General features: G+C 33.9%; 1 protein-coding gene across 1 annotated transcript; it reads right to left on the bottom strand.

The window, feature by feature from the left end:
* Positions 1-20,556: 20,556 nt before the first annotated feature.
* Positions 20,557-21,933, bottom strand: LOC112710314 (MLP-like protein 43). Its single transcript, XM_025762481.3, has 2 exons — positions 21,567-21,933; positions 20,557-21,043 (listed from the first exon to the last, which is right to left on the bottom strand). The coding sequence occupies exons 1-2, from the start codon at positions 21,757-21,759 to the stop codon at positions 20,772-20,774; spliced, it is 465 nt and encodes a 154-aa protein (XP_025618266.1). The 5' UTR covers positions 21,760-21,933; the 3' UTR covers positions 20,557-20,771.
* Positions 21,934-22,204: the final 271 nt, after the last annotated feature.

The following is a 22,204-nucleotide window of genomic DNA, read 5'->3' as shown; positions in this document are numbered from 1 at the left end:
CTTTTGGCGTTGAGTCTAACCGTGCAAAGACTATATTTACATGTTGATCAGCATATTTGATAACCATCACAATCAATATTAGGACTTGTTTTGGTGACTTACGTAATTAGAACTTCAATTTTTAATAGCTATGCTTACAAGGACGTTGTTTAACATTTAATTTTTTTAAACTACATATGTACTCTTACTGCACACGACTGTGGGGTGTTATGCTGTTGATTTTGATATGTTTATTTTTTTTAAATTATAGCATGAATAGTAATATCAAATAGTTCATGATTCCTTGGATTAAGGCAAAGATGTTTGAAATTTGTTGGAGCCTGGCTTGAAATTTTAGTATTGTTTTCTTTGTCTGTTTCTGGTTCATATGATGGACCGTTAATTTCTATAAATAACGGGTGTTCAATTTTGTAAGAAAGGATGGATTGAAAAAATGTGACATGATCTACATCATTTAGGTAGTACTTTCTGATGTTGTGAAAGCTGGTTATATTAGGACTTGTTTTGGTTATTTAGGTACTTAGAAGTTCAATTTTTTAAGCAGCTACGCTTGCAAGGACCTTTTTTAACTTGATTTTTTTTTTAAACTGCCTATGTACAATTACTGCAGACAATTGTGGGTGTTATGCCTTTGTACTCTTACTGCCTATATACTCTCACTACATTTTAATTCTTATTTTATTCATTAACGTATGGTTGAAAATTTTTCCCAAGTGTTTGCAAGTTGGTTGACAATGTTAATTTTTTTTCATTCCAAAATCTAATCTAAGAGGCTGTCAAAATTTAGAAACTGTTAAATACTCTGATTATGAATATTTGATATAGAAGAGATAGGCTTGAATTGGAATCATGTTGGTTTATTTTAAGAAAAAATTGTAAGTATAATTTGGGATCTATTGACAATTTTCTAGTATTAGCTAAACGTGTATTTGACTTAATCCTCACATGTCCACTTGTATTTGATCCATTTGATTGGAATAGATATAAGTGAAAGTACTATTGGCGTTGAGTCTAACCGTGCAAAGACTCTATTTACATGTTGATAAGCATATTTGATAACCATCGCAATCAATATTAGGTGTTGTTTTGGTGACTTACGTAATTAGAACTTCAAATTTAAGAGCTATGCTTCCAAGGACCTTGTTTAACATTTATTTTTTTTTTAAATTGCTATGTACTCTTACTACACACGATTGTGGGGTGTTATGATGTTGATTTTGATATGTTTCTTTTTAAAATTATAGCATGGATAGTAATATCAGATGGTTCATAGATCCTTGGATTAAGGTAAACATGTTTGAAATTCGTTGGAGCCATGCTTGATATTTTAGTATTATTTTTGTTGTCTGTTTCTGGTTCATTTGATTGATCGTTAATTTCTATAAATTACGGGTGTTCAATTTTGTAAGAAAAGATGGATAAAAAAATGTGACATGATCTACATCATTTAGGTAGTAATTTTTGATATTGCAAATCATTGGAGCCTAGCAAGCTGGCAATATTAGGACTTCTTTTGGTGAACATTTATGCTTCCTAGGACCTTGTTTTACTTGATTTTTTTAAACTGCGTATGTACGCTTACTGCACACGGCTGTGGGTGTTATGATGGTAATTTTTATATTTTGTTTCTTTAATTAACAGCATGGATAGTAATATCACGTGGTTCATGGATCCTTGGATTAAAGCAAACATGTTTGAAATTTGATGGAGTCTGTGCTTGATATTTTAGTATTCTTTTCTTTATATCTTTCCTGGTTCATTTGATTGACCTTTAATTTCAATAAATTACGGATGTTCAATTTTTACGAAAAGATTGATCCAAAAAATGAGATGGCTTTTAGCGGTGGCTTAAGTAGATATGAGTAAGATTGGTTGTAAAAACTATAGTTGCATCATGTATCATGTCTAGGTATGTATGGATATATAATTATCAATCTTGGATGTTGTAGAGAATCGTTTTAAAATTTAGATAATAATACATAGTTATACAGAAACAATTTTTGTTTCCTTTTGAAATTTTGCTAAATAATGCGAGCAGACTAATATAATATATGAAGGTGAAACAATTTATGTTTTTGAGTTGACCTACAGCAGTTATGAAGGATTTGTTTTCTGTTAATAATTTACAGTGTTAATAATAATAAGTAATTGTTATCAGGAATTGGGTGGGTTCATTTTGTAATCGGAAGGCCAATTTTTTAACTCATTATTTTATATGGAGCATGTTATGACCAATGTCAGGCTCTTTGCTGTTTACTTGAATTGCGCAGGACGTTTTGTTGGGCTGCCAGTGATTTCTTTTTTTTTTTTTTTTGGTTGTTTTTGCAATTATAGTCAAATGATAATGTGTGTTTTGTATCAAGAGTTATGGTTGAATGTTTCTTGACAGGCAAGAATCTGCTTTGATTTTCACCTGCTAAACAGCATTTTAATGGGGAAAAAGGTAAGCAGTGCTTTGTGTTAACAAATGTTTGATTCTTTTTATTTCTAATAACTTGTATTGTGTTGCTTAACAGAAATTAGTGGAGACGCAATGTTCTCCATGCTACATCAACGGGATGATAACCCACTTGCAAGAAATGAATGCCGATGCAAAGCTAGCTGAGATTGATTCTATTGAGTTTGGCTTTGTGAAGCAGATTCCTCGCTGGGCAGTCAAGCAGACGATAATGATTCAACTAGCCAGGACTTACGATGTGGAGACAGACATACTTACAGTGGATGTCGGCAATATTCCAGTTAGTTCTAAGTTAATAGGAAGGGCGTTAGGGATACCCTCCAATGGTCAGCTCCTTATATTAAATTTTGTGAATTTGTTGTCATATATTTTGCTGTAGGTTTTGTTCTTAGGTATGGTTAAATTTATTCTATTTGCTTATTTCAATATGAAATGTAGGGAATGACATTCCGAAAATAGAAAAAAAATTCGGCTCACCGAGAAATCAAAGAACAATTTAAAAAGAAGACAACCACTCAACTGCGCGACTTTGTTTATGCCTGTCCTATGGAAACAGAAGTGGATAGGATTAATTTTAGAAGGTACTTCATATTGGTGGTCTTAAAGACGTTCCTGTGTCCAACCAGCCAACAAACAATTTCTCCATGGCACATTCCTCCAATTTTGGATGTCTCAGATCCAAGAAAATTTAACTGGGCACAGAAAACATTCAAGTGGCTAGGGAAGGCGATTGAAACACACCAAAATAAGAAGCTTGAAACTTGTGGCGGCTGCATGTTTGCCCTAATGGTAAGTTTAATTGTTCATTTAGTTATTTAGCCCACTTGGGGTAATGATGAACTAAGAAACCGTACAATCTTTCCATCCAGCTCTTGTACTTTCAGCGGCTAAGGCATGGGCCACTAGAGCGCTGTCAAGAACCGGAGCCATGGTTGACTGCATGGACTCCATCAGAACTTGAAAAAAAGGCAAACAATGTAATTGATGAGGTACTAGGATGGATGATATGTTCTCTATTATAATATAATCAACCTAAGACATTTATTATTTTCTACCTTGGGCTTTTGGATGAGCGTTTCGTAAGCTCAGTTGACCCTTTGATGTTAGGGTCCCATTGGAAAGAGGGCCAAATTTTGAGAGGATCCAAAATTGCAAACCAGGAAGAAGAGGGGAGAATATGCAGCTAAAAAAAGAGCGGAAAGAGAAAATGCAGGAGTAAAGCGGCTCAAAAGGTAATGTGTCCTTTGCAATTTAAAGCACGGGCAACATTAAAGTCAAAGGCGTTTAGATTAGATTATAACTTCTGGTGTTTATTTTTAATTGCACAAATGGACTCATGCTCCTATAGAATTTGGATGTTTTATAGGTTCCACAACAGTGTACTTGTATGTCGAACTAATTAAAGTTGGTATGTGGAATTGTCGCTTAATGTACACAGGAATGCAATGAGGCATCTGTTAAAAATATGGACTATAAGAAACCAGCTGAAACACCATCAATGACATGTGAATCAAAACTTCCTGGAAGCCCTACAGAGCCACCAGGGGTGAGTTCATCTTAGTGTCTACATGTGTTGGCATCATAAATTAATTACTACGATCTACTATTGATGTTTCTTACGAAGTGAATTTTTTGTTATGGTCATGGATTTGTATGCGAGTATATAACATAGCTGTTTCTTTCTAAAAGCATGATAATTTGGTGTATATTCCATATTCAGGAAAGCAAGATAGGAACCCGAAGAAAGCTGCTCGTCATCAGACCCAAATTTTGTAAAGGCAGCCATACAGCACGTGTTGCTGAGACGCACAAGAAGAGGATTGCAGTTGTTTCTGACTCCGATGACGATGACCACATGCCACATGTTATTCCAAAGCACCGTTTATTTGATCACAGCTCAAGCCTGACAGGTGAGCACCTAAATCAGGATGCCGAACAGTTTAATGGGCCGCAATTTGATCCAATTACACCTTCCACAGTAACAGGGCAAGTAACTGAATATGATTTTGACAGGTAAGCTCTATCAGTTTACATCTGTTGTAGATATGTAATGGATGTATCTTGATTTACATGTGACTTACATCAGAGTAATAACCGACTTGCCTTATTTTGTTGACTTCGATGCAGAGAGTTTGATTTGAACTTCGTGCGGTGTCCAGAAGTCGAGGAGATATTGGTAAAAGTTGAACAGAAGAAATACAACAATCCTTTGGAAATGGAACCCCTACAGACCGTGATGCCAAATAAGTCATAGTGCTAGACCCCGAGTCTCGGAAGGCCTAGCTTTTCACTGGGTTTGACACAACTTAAGAAGCCACCGATCACACCCCCATCACAGCAGTACATCCAAGTCTTAAGGATGTTAAGTTAGGAGAGGAGAAGGAAGACACGGTCCGAGATTGGATTCTGAACTCTTCCCTCAACGAAGATGAGCTGTTGGCAACCTACGAAGGTAGGCCATATCTTCGGCTGTTGAGGAAGGATCTATTAACATTGAAAGCACGTGGTTGGGTTAACAGCAACGTAAGTGCGTAATCTCGATGTTTTAGCTTCACTTATTGCATTCTCCGTACACTTTATATCATGGTTTTAAATTTTGCACCGCAGATCATTCAATGGATGTGTTACGCATTCAATGATGCACAGTTCGAGATATTCAAACGTGATTTCTACTGTGTCTGTCCGGGCATATTGGTATGAATAATATAATATTTTCACAACTTATTGTCGGCACTTTATAACTGACTGATCCTCTTACAATAGGAAACAGTCATGCAACCGCACAACCTCGAATCATTCCATAACGGGCCAGTTGTGGTGTATGAGGGCTTGGGTCCAAACTTTGGAGAGGATTCCAGATTCTTTATAACTATTGTAAGTAATAACATGCAATTTTGAATCCACACTAAAAGTAACCATCCACTCACCTAATGACGCGAACATCCACATTATAAATCCTATAACTAATCAGTTGCCATTCATAATCCACATTAAAAGTAACCATCCAGTAATATATTGAGGTGAACATCCACATTATAACTCGTGACTAATAACATGCCATTCGTCATACACACTAAATAACCATCCGGAAACAAATAGAAATAACCATCTGCAAACTTACTAAACCGAACATCCGCTTTATTTATCTTAGTTACTAAGACACTTGTTGTATATAAAAAAATAACCATGCACAAGCCTAAGGAATCGAACATCCATACTATATGAAAATTAAATAATCAAAAACAAATAGCTAATCCGATAAGAAGTAACCATCCAAACACCAGAAAAATAACAATCAATAACCATAGTAAAGCGAACATCCTAGACATGCCACTTGAAGTTAAAAGCACACAACATCCCAAATTTATTAAATGGTTAAAATATAAGCAGAAAACCTATAAGCAGGCCAGATACGTGAGTAGCATCAATATAATGCCATGGAAATACCAATTTCATAATTTTCTTATCATAGAAAACCTAAACAAAGAAAATGACCATGAAACATACATATTGAGTTGTATGACCTAACAAAAGGGACCTCTAATATAACATAATGGATGCAGTATCGTAAACAATCTAGGTATTGTCAAAGGAGTTTAACAGCGACATGAATCCACCAAGTCCTTGCTTAGCAATCTGCTGAGCGAAAGCCTCCGAAGCTTGATTTACAGCAGATTCTACACGATTATCCTGAAACAAACAAGCTAAATCAAAACCAACCTAATATCGACGTAATAAAAACCGTTGTAAAAGTGAAGTTTAACTTTAATTCCTATACATACCTTGCGTACACTCTTCCGCTTTCTCTGCATGGATTTTCTGATTGATTTATCCAACTCATATCCTAGCCTTTTGCCTTTTGGACGACTCTTAGTGGTTACCTTTGATGGGGCCTGAATGTCCTCTGTGCCGAAAACGGTTGAAGGGCCTGTGATGATGCTATTGTGTGCAGTAGCGACAGTGTTATTTCGCATCTTGCCACGGTAATCTACTAGCTTGGCCCTTACATCCTCCAGAACATTATGCAGCATGTCTGCCTCATCATCACAGTCCACGAATTCCTATGCAACATTGTAGAAATGTGCACACAACTCTCTGAATATGTTTTGTGGCTTTCATTTGAACGTCTAACGTCATGGCTACTCTTAATGTAGGTGTGCTTGCGCTTTATGTTCTTGCTCCAGCGAGGTAAAACATAGCAGGAAGGCACCTCATTAACTTTGTAAGATGAAAGTACTACAAGACAGTGGCAACATAATATACCTGCACTCTCGAACAAGTTGCAATCACATCGAACCTCGTGTGTCAAACGATCAAAATGGACGTCAAACGTAACATATCGAGTCGTCTCATAGACTAGTATTTCCTCTTCCACTTTTACCCTAGCGGATTTGCCCTGTTCATCCACGGCACGAATAGTGCAATCAGCCTTCTTGCTAAACTCAGTTTGGACATCCCTAAACATCTCGTTGGTGTACTCTTTTTGAAATTGTCTCTCGATGGCTGATCTAGTTGAACATGGGATTAGACCTCTCGAGTCTACAGCATTGTCCTCCAGTTCTTTCTGCTCTTTCGTTCCTAGGACATTGTCGAACTCGTGGATGAACTGGACCAAACTAGTTTTACAATTTAAGTATCCACCAAAGAATGAATGCATACCCTCACTCCTCTACGTACTCCTCATGGAAGCCCAGAATTGACCCTTGAAAAAGATAGGCACCCACATGTGTCGGTCTTCAAGCAGATTTAAAAAAGAAACAAACCCACCAAAAAACAAAACCATGCATAAGAACATTTTTTTGAACAGAATACAAGAACACAACAACATCTAAGCACTTCCGGCACATGATTTTCCTAAAAAGACACAAACCTGATAGCCATCTGTTGTGATGTAAGTTGAACTCATCAATGAACTCAGCCCAATGATCCTCGAAATCCTCAACCGATTTAGAGTTCCATATAATGTGTTTCAACTCAATATTCAACTCTTTGAACCTAGAATAACCTCCAAGCTTGTTGTGTATCTTTTGTGTTATATGCCATATGCACTACCGGTGTCGTGTATTGGGCAGGACCTTCTTAATTGCACCAAACATAGACTTGCATTGGTCTGTGATGATGCCCTTCAGTGTCGTTCCCATGCACTCCAGCCATTGTGTGAACACCCACTCAAAACTTGAGATCTCCTCACTGCCTAGCAGAGCGCAGCCTAACAAAGTAGACTTACCATTGTGGTTCACACCAATGAAAGCAGCGAACGACAATCCATGCCTAAAGGACGAACAACTATATTTAGAAACATGAAACTAATAAAAAATAATAAAATAATTAAACAATGTGAACTTAAATACATTTTACCGGTTCGTGCTGTATGTGGTATCAAATGAGACCACCTCTCCATAGTATTCATAAGATGCCCTACACCTTGCATCCACCCAAACTGCACTCGTAAACTTGATATCCTCATTTATATTCACTGCGTAAAAGTAGTTCGGATTCAACTCCTTCATTCACATGAAGTAGTTTAGCATCTCCTTGACATCTGCGTTGACATTTGTGGATCAGAGTCTTGATGAAATGTAATTCCTGACGTCCTTCTCTGAGAAGCCCAAGTTCGAAGGCCTACCAACTTCATTGGCTAATGCTAGAAAGGTCTTGTTGGGTCGAATGCCTGCCTCATTATTAACCTCAATGATACACTTCGCATGCATTGTTAACTCCCTGTTCTCGTGGTAGTGCACCGCCTTCCTAGTTGAACACGGGTGCGAGTGATTTAGTTCAACCTTCAACAAGACCCAATCATGCTTTTCCCTATCGAACTTTGCATATATTCTTGCTCTGCATCCCACACCTGCCATTGTGTTCTTCCATATGGGTGCCTTGACACGAGATGCCCAGAAACCCTCCCGATTGCAATGGATAGATTGGTTGATCGGTTGCTTTGTCATCCTGTCAAAATTTGTGGCCCTTATCTTACTTATGAAACCAACTTTTTTTGCATAGGTCACATAAAAATCCTGGGCCAACTTCAAATGCTCAAACCACATCCCAACTCTTGGTATTTCATCGTCAGCAAGGCAACTATGGTCTGGTAACTGCAAATCAGTTCAAAATAGACATCATTTCAGCCACACGACGATAAATGGTCTATTCAAACATGCAGTTAATGAAAAAACAACAATAAAATAAAGTCCGAACCTCATCAACAAGTTTCGTGTCATCACATTCCAACTCAGTAATTTTCGTATATTCTATGGCCTACAATCAAACATACACAACGTAAGTAGATACTATAATAAAATATCAACTAAATAGATTTTATTAATACTATATCAAAAAATATGATATTAAAATTTATTAATATGCATGAATTAAGATAAAGTGGCACCTAATCAGTTAGTATTGTGTTAATTATTATTTATATAGAGAATGCATAAATCCACCACATATCAAGTATCACTACACAAACTAAAATAGAGTCTTCTACTACCATGTAAAAAGTCTTGTTATTAGCTCCTATAATTTTCTTCCATATTTATCCAAACTTGTTAGTGCATGCATGGTTCGATAGCATACAGATGGGGATTGTAACAATTTTAGTCGCAACCATGTGCAAAATTTTCTTATTTAACACTATACATATATTCAAAACATGTCAGGGTGACCTATTAAAGAGGTATTGTAACAATTCATCATATCCAGTAAATAAATTTCTAACTTTATCTTCTTTAGAACTTTTCACATGGTTCATTGAAACTAGTTATAAAAACCTAACAAGAACCCAATCTGTAACTAGTAAGTAGTAACAACTAACTAGTACATTGTATTATAACATTCCACCATTCTAAAAATGTAATTGTTTTCTCTTTTTAGGTAGAAAAAATTCAAACTAATCCTTTCACGGGATCATCCACTTATATATTACACTTTAACTAATAACCACATGAATGAACAAGAACACCATCCAAATTGTTCCGTTTGTAACAAAATATCATAATGGATTAAGAATGTTGAGCTTTTAATAACTATCTAATTTATATGAAAATAAACATACGTCTAAAAGAAACAAGATACATTGTTTACCTTGTCCAACTGTTCACTTTCTCCATCGAACGAATCACCGGTAAAAGAAACTGGCACGAGACAACTCGGTTCAACGGAATTGTGCTCCACTAAAATGGTTGTGATAGGTGGAGACCTTGGACTGCAGGGGCTGCACAGGGCGTGATCACGGTGACCTACACCGGGCTGCACTGTGCACAGGTTGACGGGTGTGGTGAAAAAATTTTTCTCCACTTGGGGGGCTGCCGGACGTTGGAACAGGGAGGGCAGCGTGGGTTGTGGTGGGCTGGGAAGTGAGCCTTCTTTGTTGGGAAGGACCACCGCAAGAGAGATGAGATATGGTGAGGATATGCAACGTGTGCTAGTTCCCTGGTTTCAAAAATCTGATATTTTAAATTTTAAAAAATGGTTATTAGTATAATTAAATTAATTACATCATTAATTAAATTTATGAGTAATTTACATTTGTAACCCCATTATTCATATTGTTCACTAGGATTATTGTTCCCCTATACTTTTCCTAATGAATAATGATAGACAAGCAAAGATGTATTTATTAGCTAGTAGGGGTTCGTTCAATGAGTTTTAAAAATTACTGAATAGTTCTTAATTTGAAAGGTTAATATTGCCCCCACTATAACATTGATTTTGAGCCCAATCCTCCAATTGTTAATCCTTCTCCCCTTTTTCTATTTTCTTTCTCTCTCTAGACTCTAGTATCACCATAGTGATGTTTTATGAGTGGCTAAATTAGAAGAGAAAATGAATGTGCCAGATAGGATGATCTTATATTACTACTTATTTTACCAAGTTAAGAACTATTTAGGAAGAGTTAGACAGTTTAGAACCGATTCACCATGTACTTGTGGTATAGAATGTCTTTGTAGTCTAAGTGTTACGAGAATCTACAGAAGAAATAAGAAGGTTGTAAGATTGCTTAGAAGCCTTAATGATGAATATGGCACTATTAGATCACAAATAATGTTGCTCAAGACAATGTCGAATGTCAGTGTAGCCTTCTCAATGCTTACACAGTAAAAGCGTCAGTTGCATTATCCAAAAATCGATGAGGCTTGAGTATTGATGAGTTCGTCTGATCTAATTGAAGGAGAGAAACATGTGTATCAATTCAACACTGGAAGTAATAGTAGGGAAAGAGGACATTTTGGCAGAAACAGAGATGATAGTAGTAGAGGTGCTCCCAACATATGTTCTTATTGCCACAAAGCAAATCATTTAATTGATACATGCTACAAGAAGCATGGATTGCCTCAACACATGAAGCAAGGGCAGAGAGCCATAAATTGTGCGAATTCGGCTGCTGGTAGGCAAATTAAAGAGATCAGCAATGAATTATCACATTCAAACCAAAAGGAAGATGGTAATATGGCTCACGCATTTTGTTATCTCAAGAACAAAAAGACACACTAATTGCACTTCTTCAACACAGCAACATTGTACAACATACATTAGATAACCAAATCAATACAAAATTCTAAATAGAAACAGGTATAACACACTACGTACACTCTCATAATGAGCTCATATATTTCTCACATACTTTTTACAAATTTTTTTGTTCAAATTCTTGGGTCTTGACAGTGGAGCAACTGACCATGTATCATCATCCATGAAATTTTTTTATCATTACTATCACATAAAACCAATTCTTGTCAAGCACAAGTGTTGGAACTATGATTTTTTCAAATAGTATATATCTCATAAAAGTACTATACATTTCAACTTTTACTTTCAATTTGTTGTCTATTTCAAGAACTACTAAAATCTTAAACTGTCATTTTTCAATTACTAACACAAAATGTGAGATTCAGGACAGGAGTACCTAAAAAATGATTGAGTGTGCTAATGAGAAGGATGGTCTTTACACATTGGCAATCCCAACAGTAAGCTCACAAACATACACCAAACACCACTACATTAGCATCAACATCCACATCTAAAAATAAAAGCACAAGTGACACTAAATCACTATCAGTGCCTGCATCACAAATTCATGGAGCAGTAGCTACAAGCTCCTTTGAATTAGACCGCTTCAAAATAGAATGAGAGTGAAGTACCAACCCGGCCCCTGTCTATTTTTAAGAATGACAACGTGACCCCTCAAAATAAAATTGATCCACTTAGGTCCCTGTCCCCTGATTCCGTCACACAACGTGGTCCCTGTGGGTATTTTTCCGTCAACTCTGAACGAAAAATGCTGACGTGTCAGGTTCAGAAATGGACAGGGGTCTAATTGTCTCTAAATTTAAATTGGTTACGGGTTTGTTTGTCCTTATAATTTTTTAAACAATATTTTTTTAGATTATTTTTTATTTATTATATTAATATTCTTTTTCCAATAAATTATTAAATATATGATATAATAAGTACAAACTAATTAATAAATTATTCAAATTTAAAAATATCATTTATTATGAAACTAAATAAATCATTCTCAAATATAATTTTTAAATACATAAATAATAAACACTAAAATTCAGTTAATACATTAATAATAATAACCCTATGATATACTATTAGTATTATGATCTAGATAATTTTTTACAATAAAGTAAAAACTAATAAACACATTACTTGATATATAGTAAAATATTTTTGAGTAATAACAAATTTAATTTTTTATCTCTTTAAACTAAATTAATAATTCTATTTGATATCTTTATACTAAAATACACTATAAGTAAACTATTAATACTAAATGAAATAATTAAAATATAATTAATATATGATGGAGAGCATTTATAAACTCAATAAATTTAAAGTATCAATAATATTATTAATCTATTAATAATACATATGATCATAAGGTTATAGATTGATAAAGATTTATCAATATAAGAATAATATAGATTAATTAAAATTTTAAGTATATTAAAATTCAATTAAAGAGATAAAAATATAATTATTTCAATTAGTATTTAATTATTTCATTAAAGGTTATATATTTTAATTATTTTATTTAGTATTAGTAACTTGCTCATAGTATATTTTAGTACAAAGATATCAAATAGAATTATTAATTTAGTTTAAAGAGATAAAAAATTAAATTTGTTATTACTCAAAAATATTTTACTATATATCAAGTAATGTATTCATTAGTTTTCACTTTATTGTGAAAAATTATCTAGATCATAATACTAATAGTATATCATAGGGTTATTATTATTAATGTATTAACTGAATTTTAATATTTATTATTTATGTATTTTAAAAATTATATTTGAGAATTATTTATTTAGTTTCATAATAAATGATATTTTTAAATTTGAATAATTTATTAATTAGTTTGTACTTATTATATCATATATTTAATAATTTATTGGAAAAAAATATTAATATAATAAATAAAAAAATAATCTAAAAAATATTGTTTAAAAAATTATAAGGACAAATAAACCCCTAACCAATTTAAATTTAGAGACAATTAGACCCCTTTCCATTTCTGAACCTAACACGTCAGCATTTTTCGTTCAGAGTTGACCGAAAAATATCCACAGGGACCGCATTGTGTGACGGAATCAGGGGATAGGGACCGAAGTGGATCGATTTTATTTTGAGGGGTCGCGTTGTCATTCTTGGAAATGGACAGGGGCCGGGTTGATACTTCACTCATAGAATGAAACACAATGCTAAGTTGTGGCATCTCAGACTAGAGCATATACCTAGGCACCTAGCTATTTATAGATTAGTTGTAATGAAGAGGGATTATCCTCTCATTGAATATTCAGATCAAAAGGAACCTTATGATTTTTGTCATTTTCCAAAAACAAAAGAAATTACTTGATGGTAATTAGTGACTAAGAGAAGGGAGGTTGAATCTTAGCCTCTTTTTTTGCTAAATATTAATTTCTGATTTTTCAAGGAACTTCAGGAGATATTTCTGCTTTTTGTTTCATATCAAGTTGAGAGACTCTTTTGTTTTGTCTCGTACCTAATTGAGAAATATTTTTGTTTTTGTCTCCTGATAAACAGAAACAGAGAAAGGAGTAGGGAAGAAGAATTAACACCAGATATATCCTGGTTGAGCCACTAGGTGTAATGTGGCCTAGATCTAGTCTCCATCATAACAATGATAGAATTTCACTATGTTTTCACAATATTACAAACACAAATTTCTCCCTAAGAACTACCTGTTCCTATCTGGGACAAATCTAGATTCTACATCCAATCTGAATTTAACTAGGACTCAAAGCCTAGCTTTCAACTATAAAGTGCTAACCAAACTTGTAAGGAAATCCCTACAGGATCATGAAACACAACATACAAATGTACAAAGAAACTTTGAGACATCTATGGCTTTTTCTCTAATTTTGATCACTGCCATTTTCCTCTTATTAGCTTTTTCTTACAAACCTCACCATGTTTGCCATTTTCACCATGAGACTCAGACAGATAAAACTAAGAAAAAGAAAACAAAATAATGAACACCATTGAAGGAGAACTCGAGTAGCTATGAGAACTCTGTGCTTTCACTTTCTCTCCTTGATCTTAACCCTTGGCCGTTCACCCTTAATATAGAAGGAGAAGCTTCCAAAGGTGAAACCCTAACCCAACAACCTCTTCTCCTACCAAAGAGTAGCAGCGACTACCACAGAGAGAGATAAGAGAATCAAGGCTGATGCATGCAAGCTTACCTCATCTTTCTCACCCCTTTTTCTTCAAGCTTCTTCCATCTTGGCAATTCATCTTGACTTTGGCCCCAAAAATGGATTCTGATCGTTGATTGGCATCTGACCCAGGCTAGCTTCAAGCTTTCCATTTTTGCTTCTTTCAGCTAGAGACTCAAAGGCTTAGATCTTCTTTGTAGCACAAAAACGAAAACAATCTTTTGCTGTGCCTTCAAGGTAGATTTGCTTCATGAACCAAGGCCGATTTCTTCCTTTCTTGGTAACAAAATCTTGAAACCTTTCTCCAAATCTTTCCTTCTGTAGCAATAATCTTCTTTAACCTTTCTTCATAGGCTTTTCTTCAGAGGCTTCACTTTTCTTCTATCTTCTTCTCTAATGGATAGATGTGATTGAAAGAAAGAGAGAGGAGAGAGAAGAGAGAAGAGAGAGAAAATTTTTGAATGAAGCATTCAAGGCACATTAAACTCAATTGAAATCTCACTTCCATTTTCCAAGACCAAAAGTAATGTGTAAGGCTTTCAATGTAATTAAATCAAATTGAATTTTTACTTTCAGTTACCAAGATATGGAGTCACGTGTTAGGCTTTTGGTTACTTGAGGAATGAAGTCAATTGAGTTGAGATTTGAATTCCATGTAATCGAAGCATGCTTTGAAGTCCTTGGGTTCCTTTCTTTGATTCATCAATTTTGATTCCATCATAGGCTTGTGATATGGGCCACTTTGGATATCTTTCTTTTTCAATATTTAACACCACTACATTAGCATCAACATACACAGCTAAAAATAAAAGCACAAGTGACACTAAATCAATATCAGTGCTTGCATCACAAAACCTTAAACCCTAAACCCTAAACCCTCAAAATAGAATAAAACATAATGCTAAGTTGTGGTATATCAGACTAGAGCATATACCTAGGCACCTAGCTATTGATAGATTGGTTGTAATAAAGAGGGATTATCCTCTCAATGAATATTCAGATCAAAAGGAACTTTGTGATTTTTTTCATTTTGCAAAAACAAAAGAAATTACCTGATAGTAATCTGTGGCTAAGAGAGTGGGGGTTGAATCTTAGCCTCTTTTTTTGCTAAATATTAATTTCTGATTTTTCAAGGAACTTCAGGAGATATTTTTGCTTTTTGTTTCGTGTCGAGTTGAGAGACTCTTTTGTTTTGTCTCGTACCGAATTGAGAGATATCTTTATTTTTGTCTCCTGATAAACAGAAACAGAGAAAGGAGTAGGGTAGAAAAATTAACACTAGATATATCCTGGTTCAGCCACTAGGTGTAATGTGGCCTACATCCAGTCTTCATTACAACAATAATGGAATTTCACTATGTTTTCACAATATTACAAACACCAATTTCTCCCTAAGAACTACCCGTTCCTATCTGGGACAAATCTAGATTTTACACCCAATCTGAATTTGACTAGGACTCAAAACCTAACTTTCAACTACAAAGTGCTAACCCAACTTGTAAGGGAATCCCCACAAGATCATGAAACACAACATACAGATATACAAAGAAACTCTGAGATATCTATGACTTTTTCGCTGATTTGGATTACTGCCTTTCTTCTCTTACTGGCTTTTTCATTCAAACCTCACCATGTTTGCCATTTTCATCATGAGACTTAGACAGATAAAACTAAAAAAAAAAAATCAACACCATTGAAGGAGAATTCGGGTAGCTATGAGAACTTTGTGCTTTCACATTCTCTCCTTGATCTTAACCCTTGGCCCTTCACCCTTAATGTAAAAGGGGAAGCTTCCAAAGGTGAAACCCTAACCCAGCAACCTCTTCTCCTACCAAAGAGTAGCAGCGGCTACCATAGAGAGAGATGAGAGAACCGATGCTGATGCATGCAAGCTTACCTCATCTTTCTCACCCTTTTTCTTCAAGCTTCTTCCATCTTGACCATTGATCTTGACTTTGGCCCCCAAAATGGATTCTGATCGTTGATTGGCATTTGACCCAGGCTAGCTTCAAGCTTTCCATTTTTGCTTCTTCCAGCTAGAGACTCAGAGGCTTAGATCTTCTTTGTAGCACAAAAACAGAAACAATCTTTTGTTGTGCTTTCAAGGTAGATTTGTTTCATGAACCAAAGCCGATTTCTTCCTTTCTTGGTAATAAAATCTTGAAACCTTTTCTCCAAATCTTTCCTTCTGTAGCAACAATCTTCTTTAACCTTTCTTCATAGGCTTTTCTTCAGAGGCTTCACTTTTCGTCTATCTTCTCTGATGGATAGATGTGATTGAAAGCAAGAGAGAGGAGAGAGAAGAGAGAGAAAACTTTTGAAGGAAGCATTCAAAGCACATTAAACTCAATTGAAATCTCACTTCCATTTCCCAAGACCAAAAGTAACGTGTAAGGCTTTCAATGTAATTAAATCAAATTGAATTTTTACTTTCAGTTACCAAGACATGGAGTCACATGTTAGGCTTTTGGTTACTTGAGGAATGAAATGAATTGAGTTGAGATTTGGATTCCATGTAACCGAAGCATGCTTTGAAGTCCTTGGGTTCCTTTCTTTGATTCATCAATTTTGATTTCATCATAGGCTTGTGATATGAGCCACTTTGGATATCTTTCTTTTTCAATATTCAACCACTAATATTAGAATTAGTTTTGCTCAAGGCTGAATTTTCTTTAATGATCTATTTGAGCTTGTGTAGCTTTGGCCCAATAGAAAACTAATTTTCTTCCTGCACACTTGAACAAAAATCATCAAAAAACCAATTGAAAATTAATTAAGCTTTCTATAATATTTTTAATTTCCTAATATATATTTTAATAATATTTGATCATCATTTCAAATATAAGTTTTCCAAACTCAACATTACCTTTTGATAAAAGTTCTAGCAAATCATTTGAAGGTTTTGACATTGTACATCTAGACATTTGGAGGCCTTTGGCCACAACATCTCATACTCGACATAGATATTTTTTACTGTTATTGGTGACAAAACCATATTTATTTTGGCTATCTTTTATGAAAGACATATCTAAAGTTTAAAGTTTAATAAAGAATTTTGTTAATTACATAGAACATCAATTTTGAAAGACCATAACATGTTTCAATTCTGATAATGGACTTGAATTCATCAATCTCTCTCATTTTTTCACCTAAAAAATAATTGAATATTAAACTTCTTAAGTAGAAACACCTCAGCAAAATAGTGATGTTGAAAGAAAATACTAAAATCTGCTAGAGATGGGACGAGCTATATTTTTTCACTCATCAATTTCATCGTGTTTTTAGACATGTGCCATTACACATGCTATTCATCTTATATATTAACAAAATTCCAAGCTTAATTTTGAGAAATAAATTCCCTTATGAATCATTTTTTACTTTCAAACCAGATCTGTTGCATTTAAAAATTTTTGGGTGCTTAGCATGTACTTTCACATTAGTTTCTCATCGCAAAAAGCTTGACAAAAGGGGTAGGAAGTGTGTTTTTGTGGGGTTCAAAGACAATATCAAAGGATATGTGCTTTATGACACTAACATGAGAGTTTTTTTAATCTCTAGACATTTGCAGTTTTATGAAGATGTTTTTCCTATCACAATAAAATGCATCTAATTCTTAAACACATGTAAATGCACCTAAGAATATGAATGCCCTTTTTTTTAATCTCAATCCATTTTGTATTCATGAGCATGACTTATTATTACATCCAAACATCATTCATCAAACACCACAACATATTCATGACACGGTTGACGAGAATCTGCCAAGTCTGCAAAAATTCTCTTCACCAACCAAAACAAAAACCATACCATCATACTCATGATGATGCATCAAACTATCATGCACAACGTGCATTCCCACAGAAAACTTTATTAGACAACACCCAAAAATCACAGAAGTTAAGAAAACCTCCAACTTAGCTCAAAGACTACTAATGTGTCTTGTCTCCTTTACATCAACTCACTCCATCATCAGCAGATATCCGATTTCAAAGTATGTCACATACAACAATCTCTCAACAAATTTCAAGCCTTTTCTTTAGCATTGGTTGCCATCTCAGAACTAAAAACATATGATGATGTAGTCTAGTAAGCTTGTTAGAAGGATGCCATTAATGCCAAGGTCAATACTCTTGATTCTTGAAAATAATAAAACTTGGAATATTACCAATATGCCTCCAGGAAAGAGTGCCATTGGCTTGAAATGGGTGGTCAAGGTCAAATTCCATGCGGATGATTCTGTGGAAAGGAACAAGACCAGATTAATGGTAAAAGTGGTACAATCAGACTATCGGCTTTGACTATTTTGACACGTTTAGTCCGTGGTTTGCAAGACCATCTTAAGAGTTCTTCTCTTAGTTGCTGTGCCTTAGAGATGGTTCTTGGAACAATTAGATGTCAACATTGCATAGTAACTTGCTTGAAAAGGTTTACATGAAGGTGCCTCAAGGATTGCAAGCTCCAGCTGGTTCGATTTGCAAGCTCAACAAGTCTCTTTATGAACTCAAGCAAGCGAGTCGACAACAAAATACCAAACTTGTCTTTGTCCTATCTAATTCTAGTTATGTGCAGTCTAAATCAGATTATTCTTTTGTCGTGGCAGGAAATTATGCAAATGAAATCATCCGCATTAAGAAGATATAAGATAATAGATTCAGCATCAAGGATTTGGACAAACTTAAATATTTCTTTGGTATGAAGGTGGCTTACAGAGTTACAACACGAAAGGGTTACCTTATACCAAAAAAAATATACTACTAACATGATTGAGAAATTTGGCCTAATTGATGCAAAGCCGGTGTCAACACCAATGGATTATTTAATCCATTTGTCTAAGACCTTAGAAGACCTGATTGCTGATTCTACCAATTATAGGAAATTGATTGGGAAATTGTAATATCTCATAAGCACTATATTCTTTGTAGTAGAAAATTTAAGCCAATATTTAGAGTCTCCAACCACTAACCATCTTAAAGAAGGCTTAAGAATCTTGAAATATTTAAAGAAAGCTCTTAGAACCAGCCTCTTTTTTCATCTGCAAAACGACTACACTCTCACCAGGTTTGCTAATATTGACTGGGAAACCTGTTCAAACACACAAAGATCAATTTAAGGCTATTGTTTCTTTCTAGGGACAACTCTCATTTCATAAAAGAGTAGCAAGTAACAGACAATGTTGCATTCATTATTCAAAGCCAACTATCGTGCCTTATTGTGAAGGAATTTGGCTCATTCGACTGTTGAAAGTTCTTGGTCTTGAACACTTGAAGCCTTTCATCTTGTATATAGCATTAGTCAATCTGCATTTCATAGGAGAATCAATCCAATTTTGCACAAACATTGCACAAACACACTAAACATATAGAGGCTGACTACCACATTGTATGGGATAAGGCCAATTAAGGGATTCTCAAATTGTTACTTGTTACTTCTACTAACTGAACAACATATTTGCTTACCAAGACATGGGCTCCAGGTCCCTTATTTTCCTGCTATTCCAAATTAGGATTGCTAGACATCCACATTTCTAGTTTGAGGGAGAATATTTATAAAATTTATTTATAATAGTCCTTATCTTTAATCTTAGTTAGTTAGTTGTTATATCATGGTTAGAAATATGTTGAAACTATATTTAGAAAATAATTTATAACTAATCATAGTTAATTAGTTTTACAAATACTCTTTATACAGTAATACTCATTTTTATAATCATTCATTCTAATTTTAACAAGCAAGCCTTTTTATCTCACTTTTCTTTGTCTTTCTTTTTTTCTCATTGTTCATCATATTCTCCAACCTTCCACAATTCTCAACTTTTTATAATAAATATAGAGATTGAAATAAAAAAATTATTAAAATATTTCTATTAATTAAAGAAAATAAAAATAGAGACATAATAAAACATTTAAACCATTGATGGAAAAACTAAAATCATTGATGTAAAGATTGAAATTTTTGAGGTATAATAAGACATAAACTCACGCACAATCAAATCATATACACACAATAATCACGGTGAATTCAAACTCAACTCGTAAAGTTAAAATTTTAGATTACTAAATAAGATTGCAAAATTGGATCTAACTAATCAAATAAACTTAAAAGAAACTAAAATTTTTTTCACAACATCAAAGAAAAGAAAAGAAGAGATAAAATCTATAGAGACACACAAAATAAAAGAAGAGTGTCGTTGGTATAGAAGGACAAGGATCAAGATATGAACTACCAACATAATTACCAAAATTTTAATTTCAGTTTGTAACTACTAATAACCACAATATTAAATCTCAATCTCCTAATTAATTCGAATTCCTTTATTTCAAAACAAATGTTATCTAAATGTATGTCTTAGAACAAGTGAATAATTTTTTTTTTCAAAATGTTCAAGTATTTCTCGGCAATAATATCTCATTTTCACACGATAACTTAATCATTTCTATTATTTATTATTGAACGTAGGATATGATAAATGCATTTCGGCACAATAAGCTTAGTATATATAGTAGCTTATGCCATTGCCCATTATTTTAGCAAAGATACATGAGGGCACATCATAATAATATTATTATATAGCTCCAATTGTCCAGCTTCAAATCCACCACCATTACTTTGATGTGAATTATTCGTCACTTTTTCAACAGGTGAGCTTCAATCTGTTTACTCATATCAACTACCAACTGCAACAAAGTGTGAGGATCAGAAGTGTTGTCATTGATCTTCTCATATTCTATGGTCCAGTGCACCATGCTTCCTCCCTCTTTCTTGGGAACAACATGAAGCAAGAACTTGAAGCTCTTGTAGTGGTTCAGCAGGTCTCCTTCCAACACTCTAAAGCTCATCTTATTGTCTTCTTTGTCAATGTCTTCAATAATCTCCTTAGCAACACAAGCCTTGCCATCTAATCTTCTCAAAACCAAAAACCGTTTAGATTTTACGGATCAAAGGAAATAAAAAGTGTCATCACAAAATTGGGAAAGTTGTAATGCTAAATGGCCAGTAAATATTATTTGACCAGTAATAATATGCACTTATATTTATAAAAATTTTGTACATAACAAATTGTATAATTTGTATTTATATTTACTAAAATTTTTACATATAAATTAATACAGTTTAAATTCATATTTTTTTAAAATTTACACACGTAAATTAATACAATTTATTTGTTAAAAATAATTGAATATTTATACTAATCAAATAATAACAAAAAATACTAAAAATTATTGATCCAAAAATTTCTCATATGGAAATTTAGGCTTCCAGATCTTATATCAATATCTAATACTAAACAAAAATTATTTGTATGCATAGTGAATTTTGACCGTTACTTTGTGAGGGGACGGGGTTTGGGATAAAAGATAATTAAAATATAAACCAAGAAGAATTGACTTTGTAACAAGTTAAAGTCCACTTGACATTACCGTAAACATAGTTCCATGAAATGATGGATCTCTCAGTGCCCCATTCACCTTCATGAATTACAACACTCTTTACAATATCAGGCCAAGCCTTGGCAACTTGGTGTGTCTTGTTGCAGAAAACATCATAGAATTCCTTAGCATCTGCCTTAATAGGAAACTCTGTTTCTATCTTCTGGACTTGAGATGTTGTCATGTTAAACAATTAACTCTATTTCCACACTTCTCACCGTAACATGCATGCCTATTTATATACACAGTTACACACACATCAATTTTCCAACTTCTCATATAAACTATTTAAGAATTATGTCTATAGTGGAAAAAGAATTTTATGATTTTAAGGACTTATTGATAAGATTTTTAATTTGTGGCCAATGTTACATCTTTACAGTATTTATGTATGTTTGTAGTGTGGCTCAAAATATTTTCTAATAGCAAATGAATCCCCTATAATTAAAGTAATTTATTAATTTGTTGGCCTATATTCTTTATCGATAGCCATGTGCATTGTTATTCGAAATATGAAAGAAATGTTTGGTGAATGAATTTTTTTTTTGTTTAGTGTTTTTTTAGTACAATTCTGATAAATATTTTTTTAATTTTTTTGTTTTGTTATATTTATTTCCAAGTAATAACGA

Source organism: Arachis hypogaea, chromosome 9 (assembly GCF_003086295.3).
Source record: "Arachis hypogaea cultivar Tifrunner chromosome 9, arahy.Tifrunner.gnm2.J5K5, whole genome shotgun sequence".
Classification (NCBI taxonomy): Eukaryota; Viridiplantae; Streptophyta; class Magnoliopsida; order Fabales; family Fabaceae; genus Arachis; species Arachis hypogaea.
The sequence above is the reverse complement of the archived record's forward strand: the minus strand, read 5'-3'. Positions and strand labels throughout refer to the sequence as shown.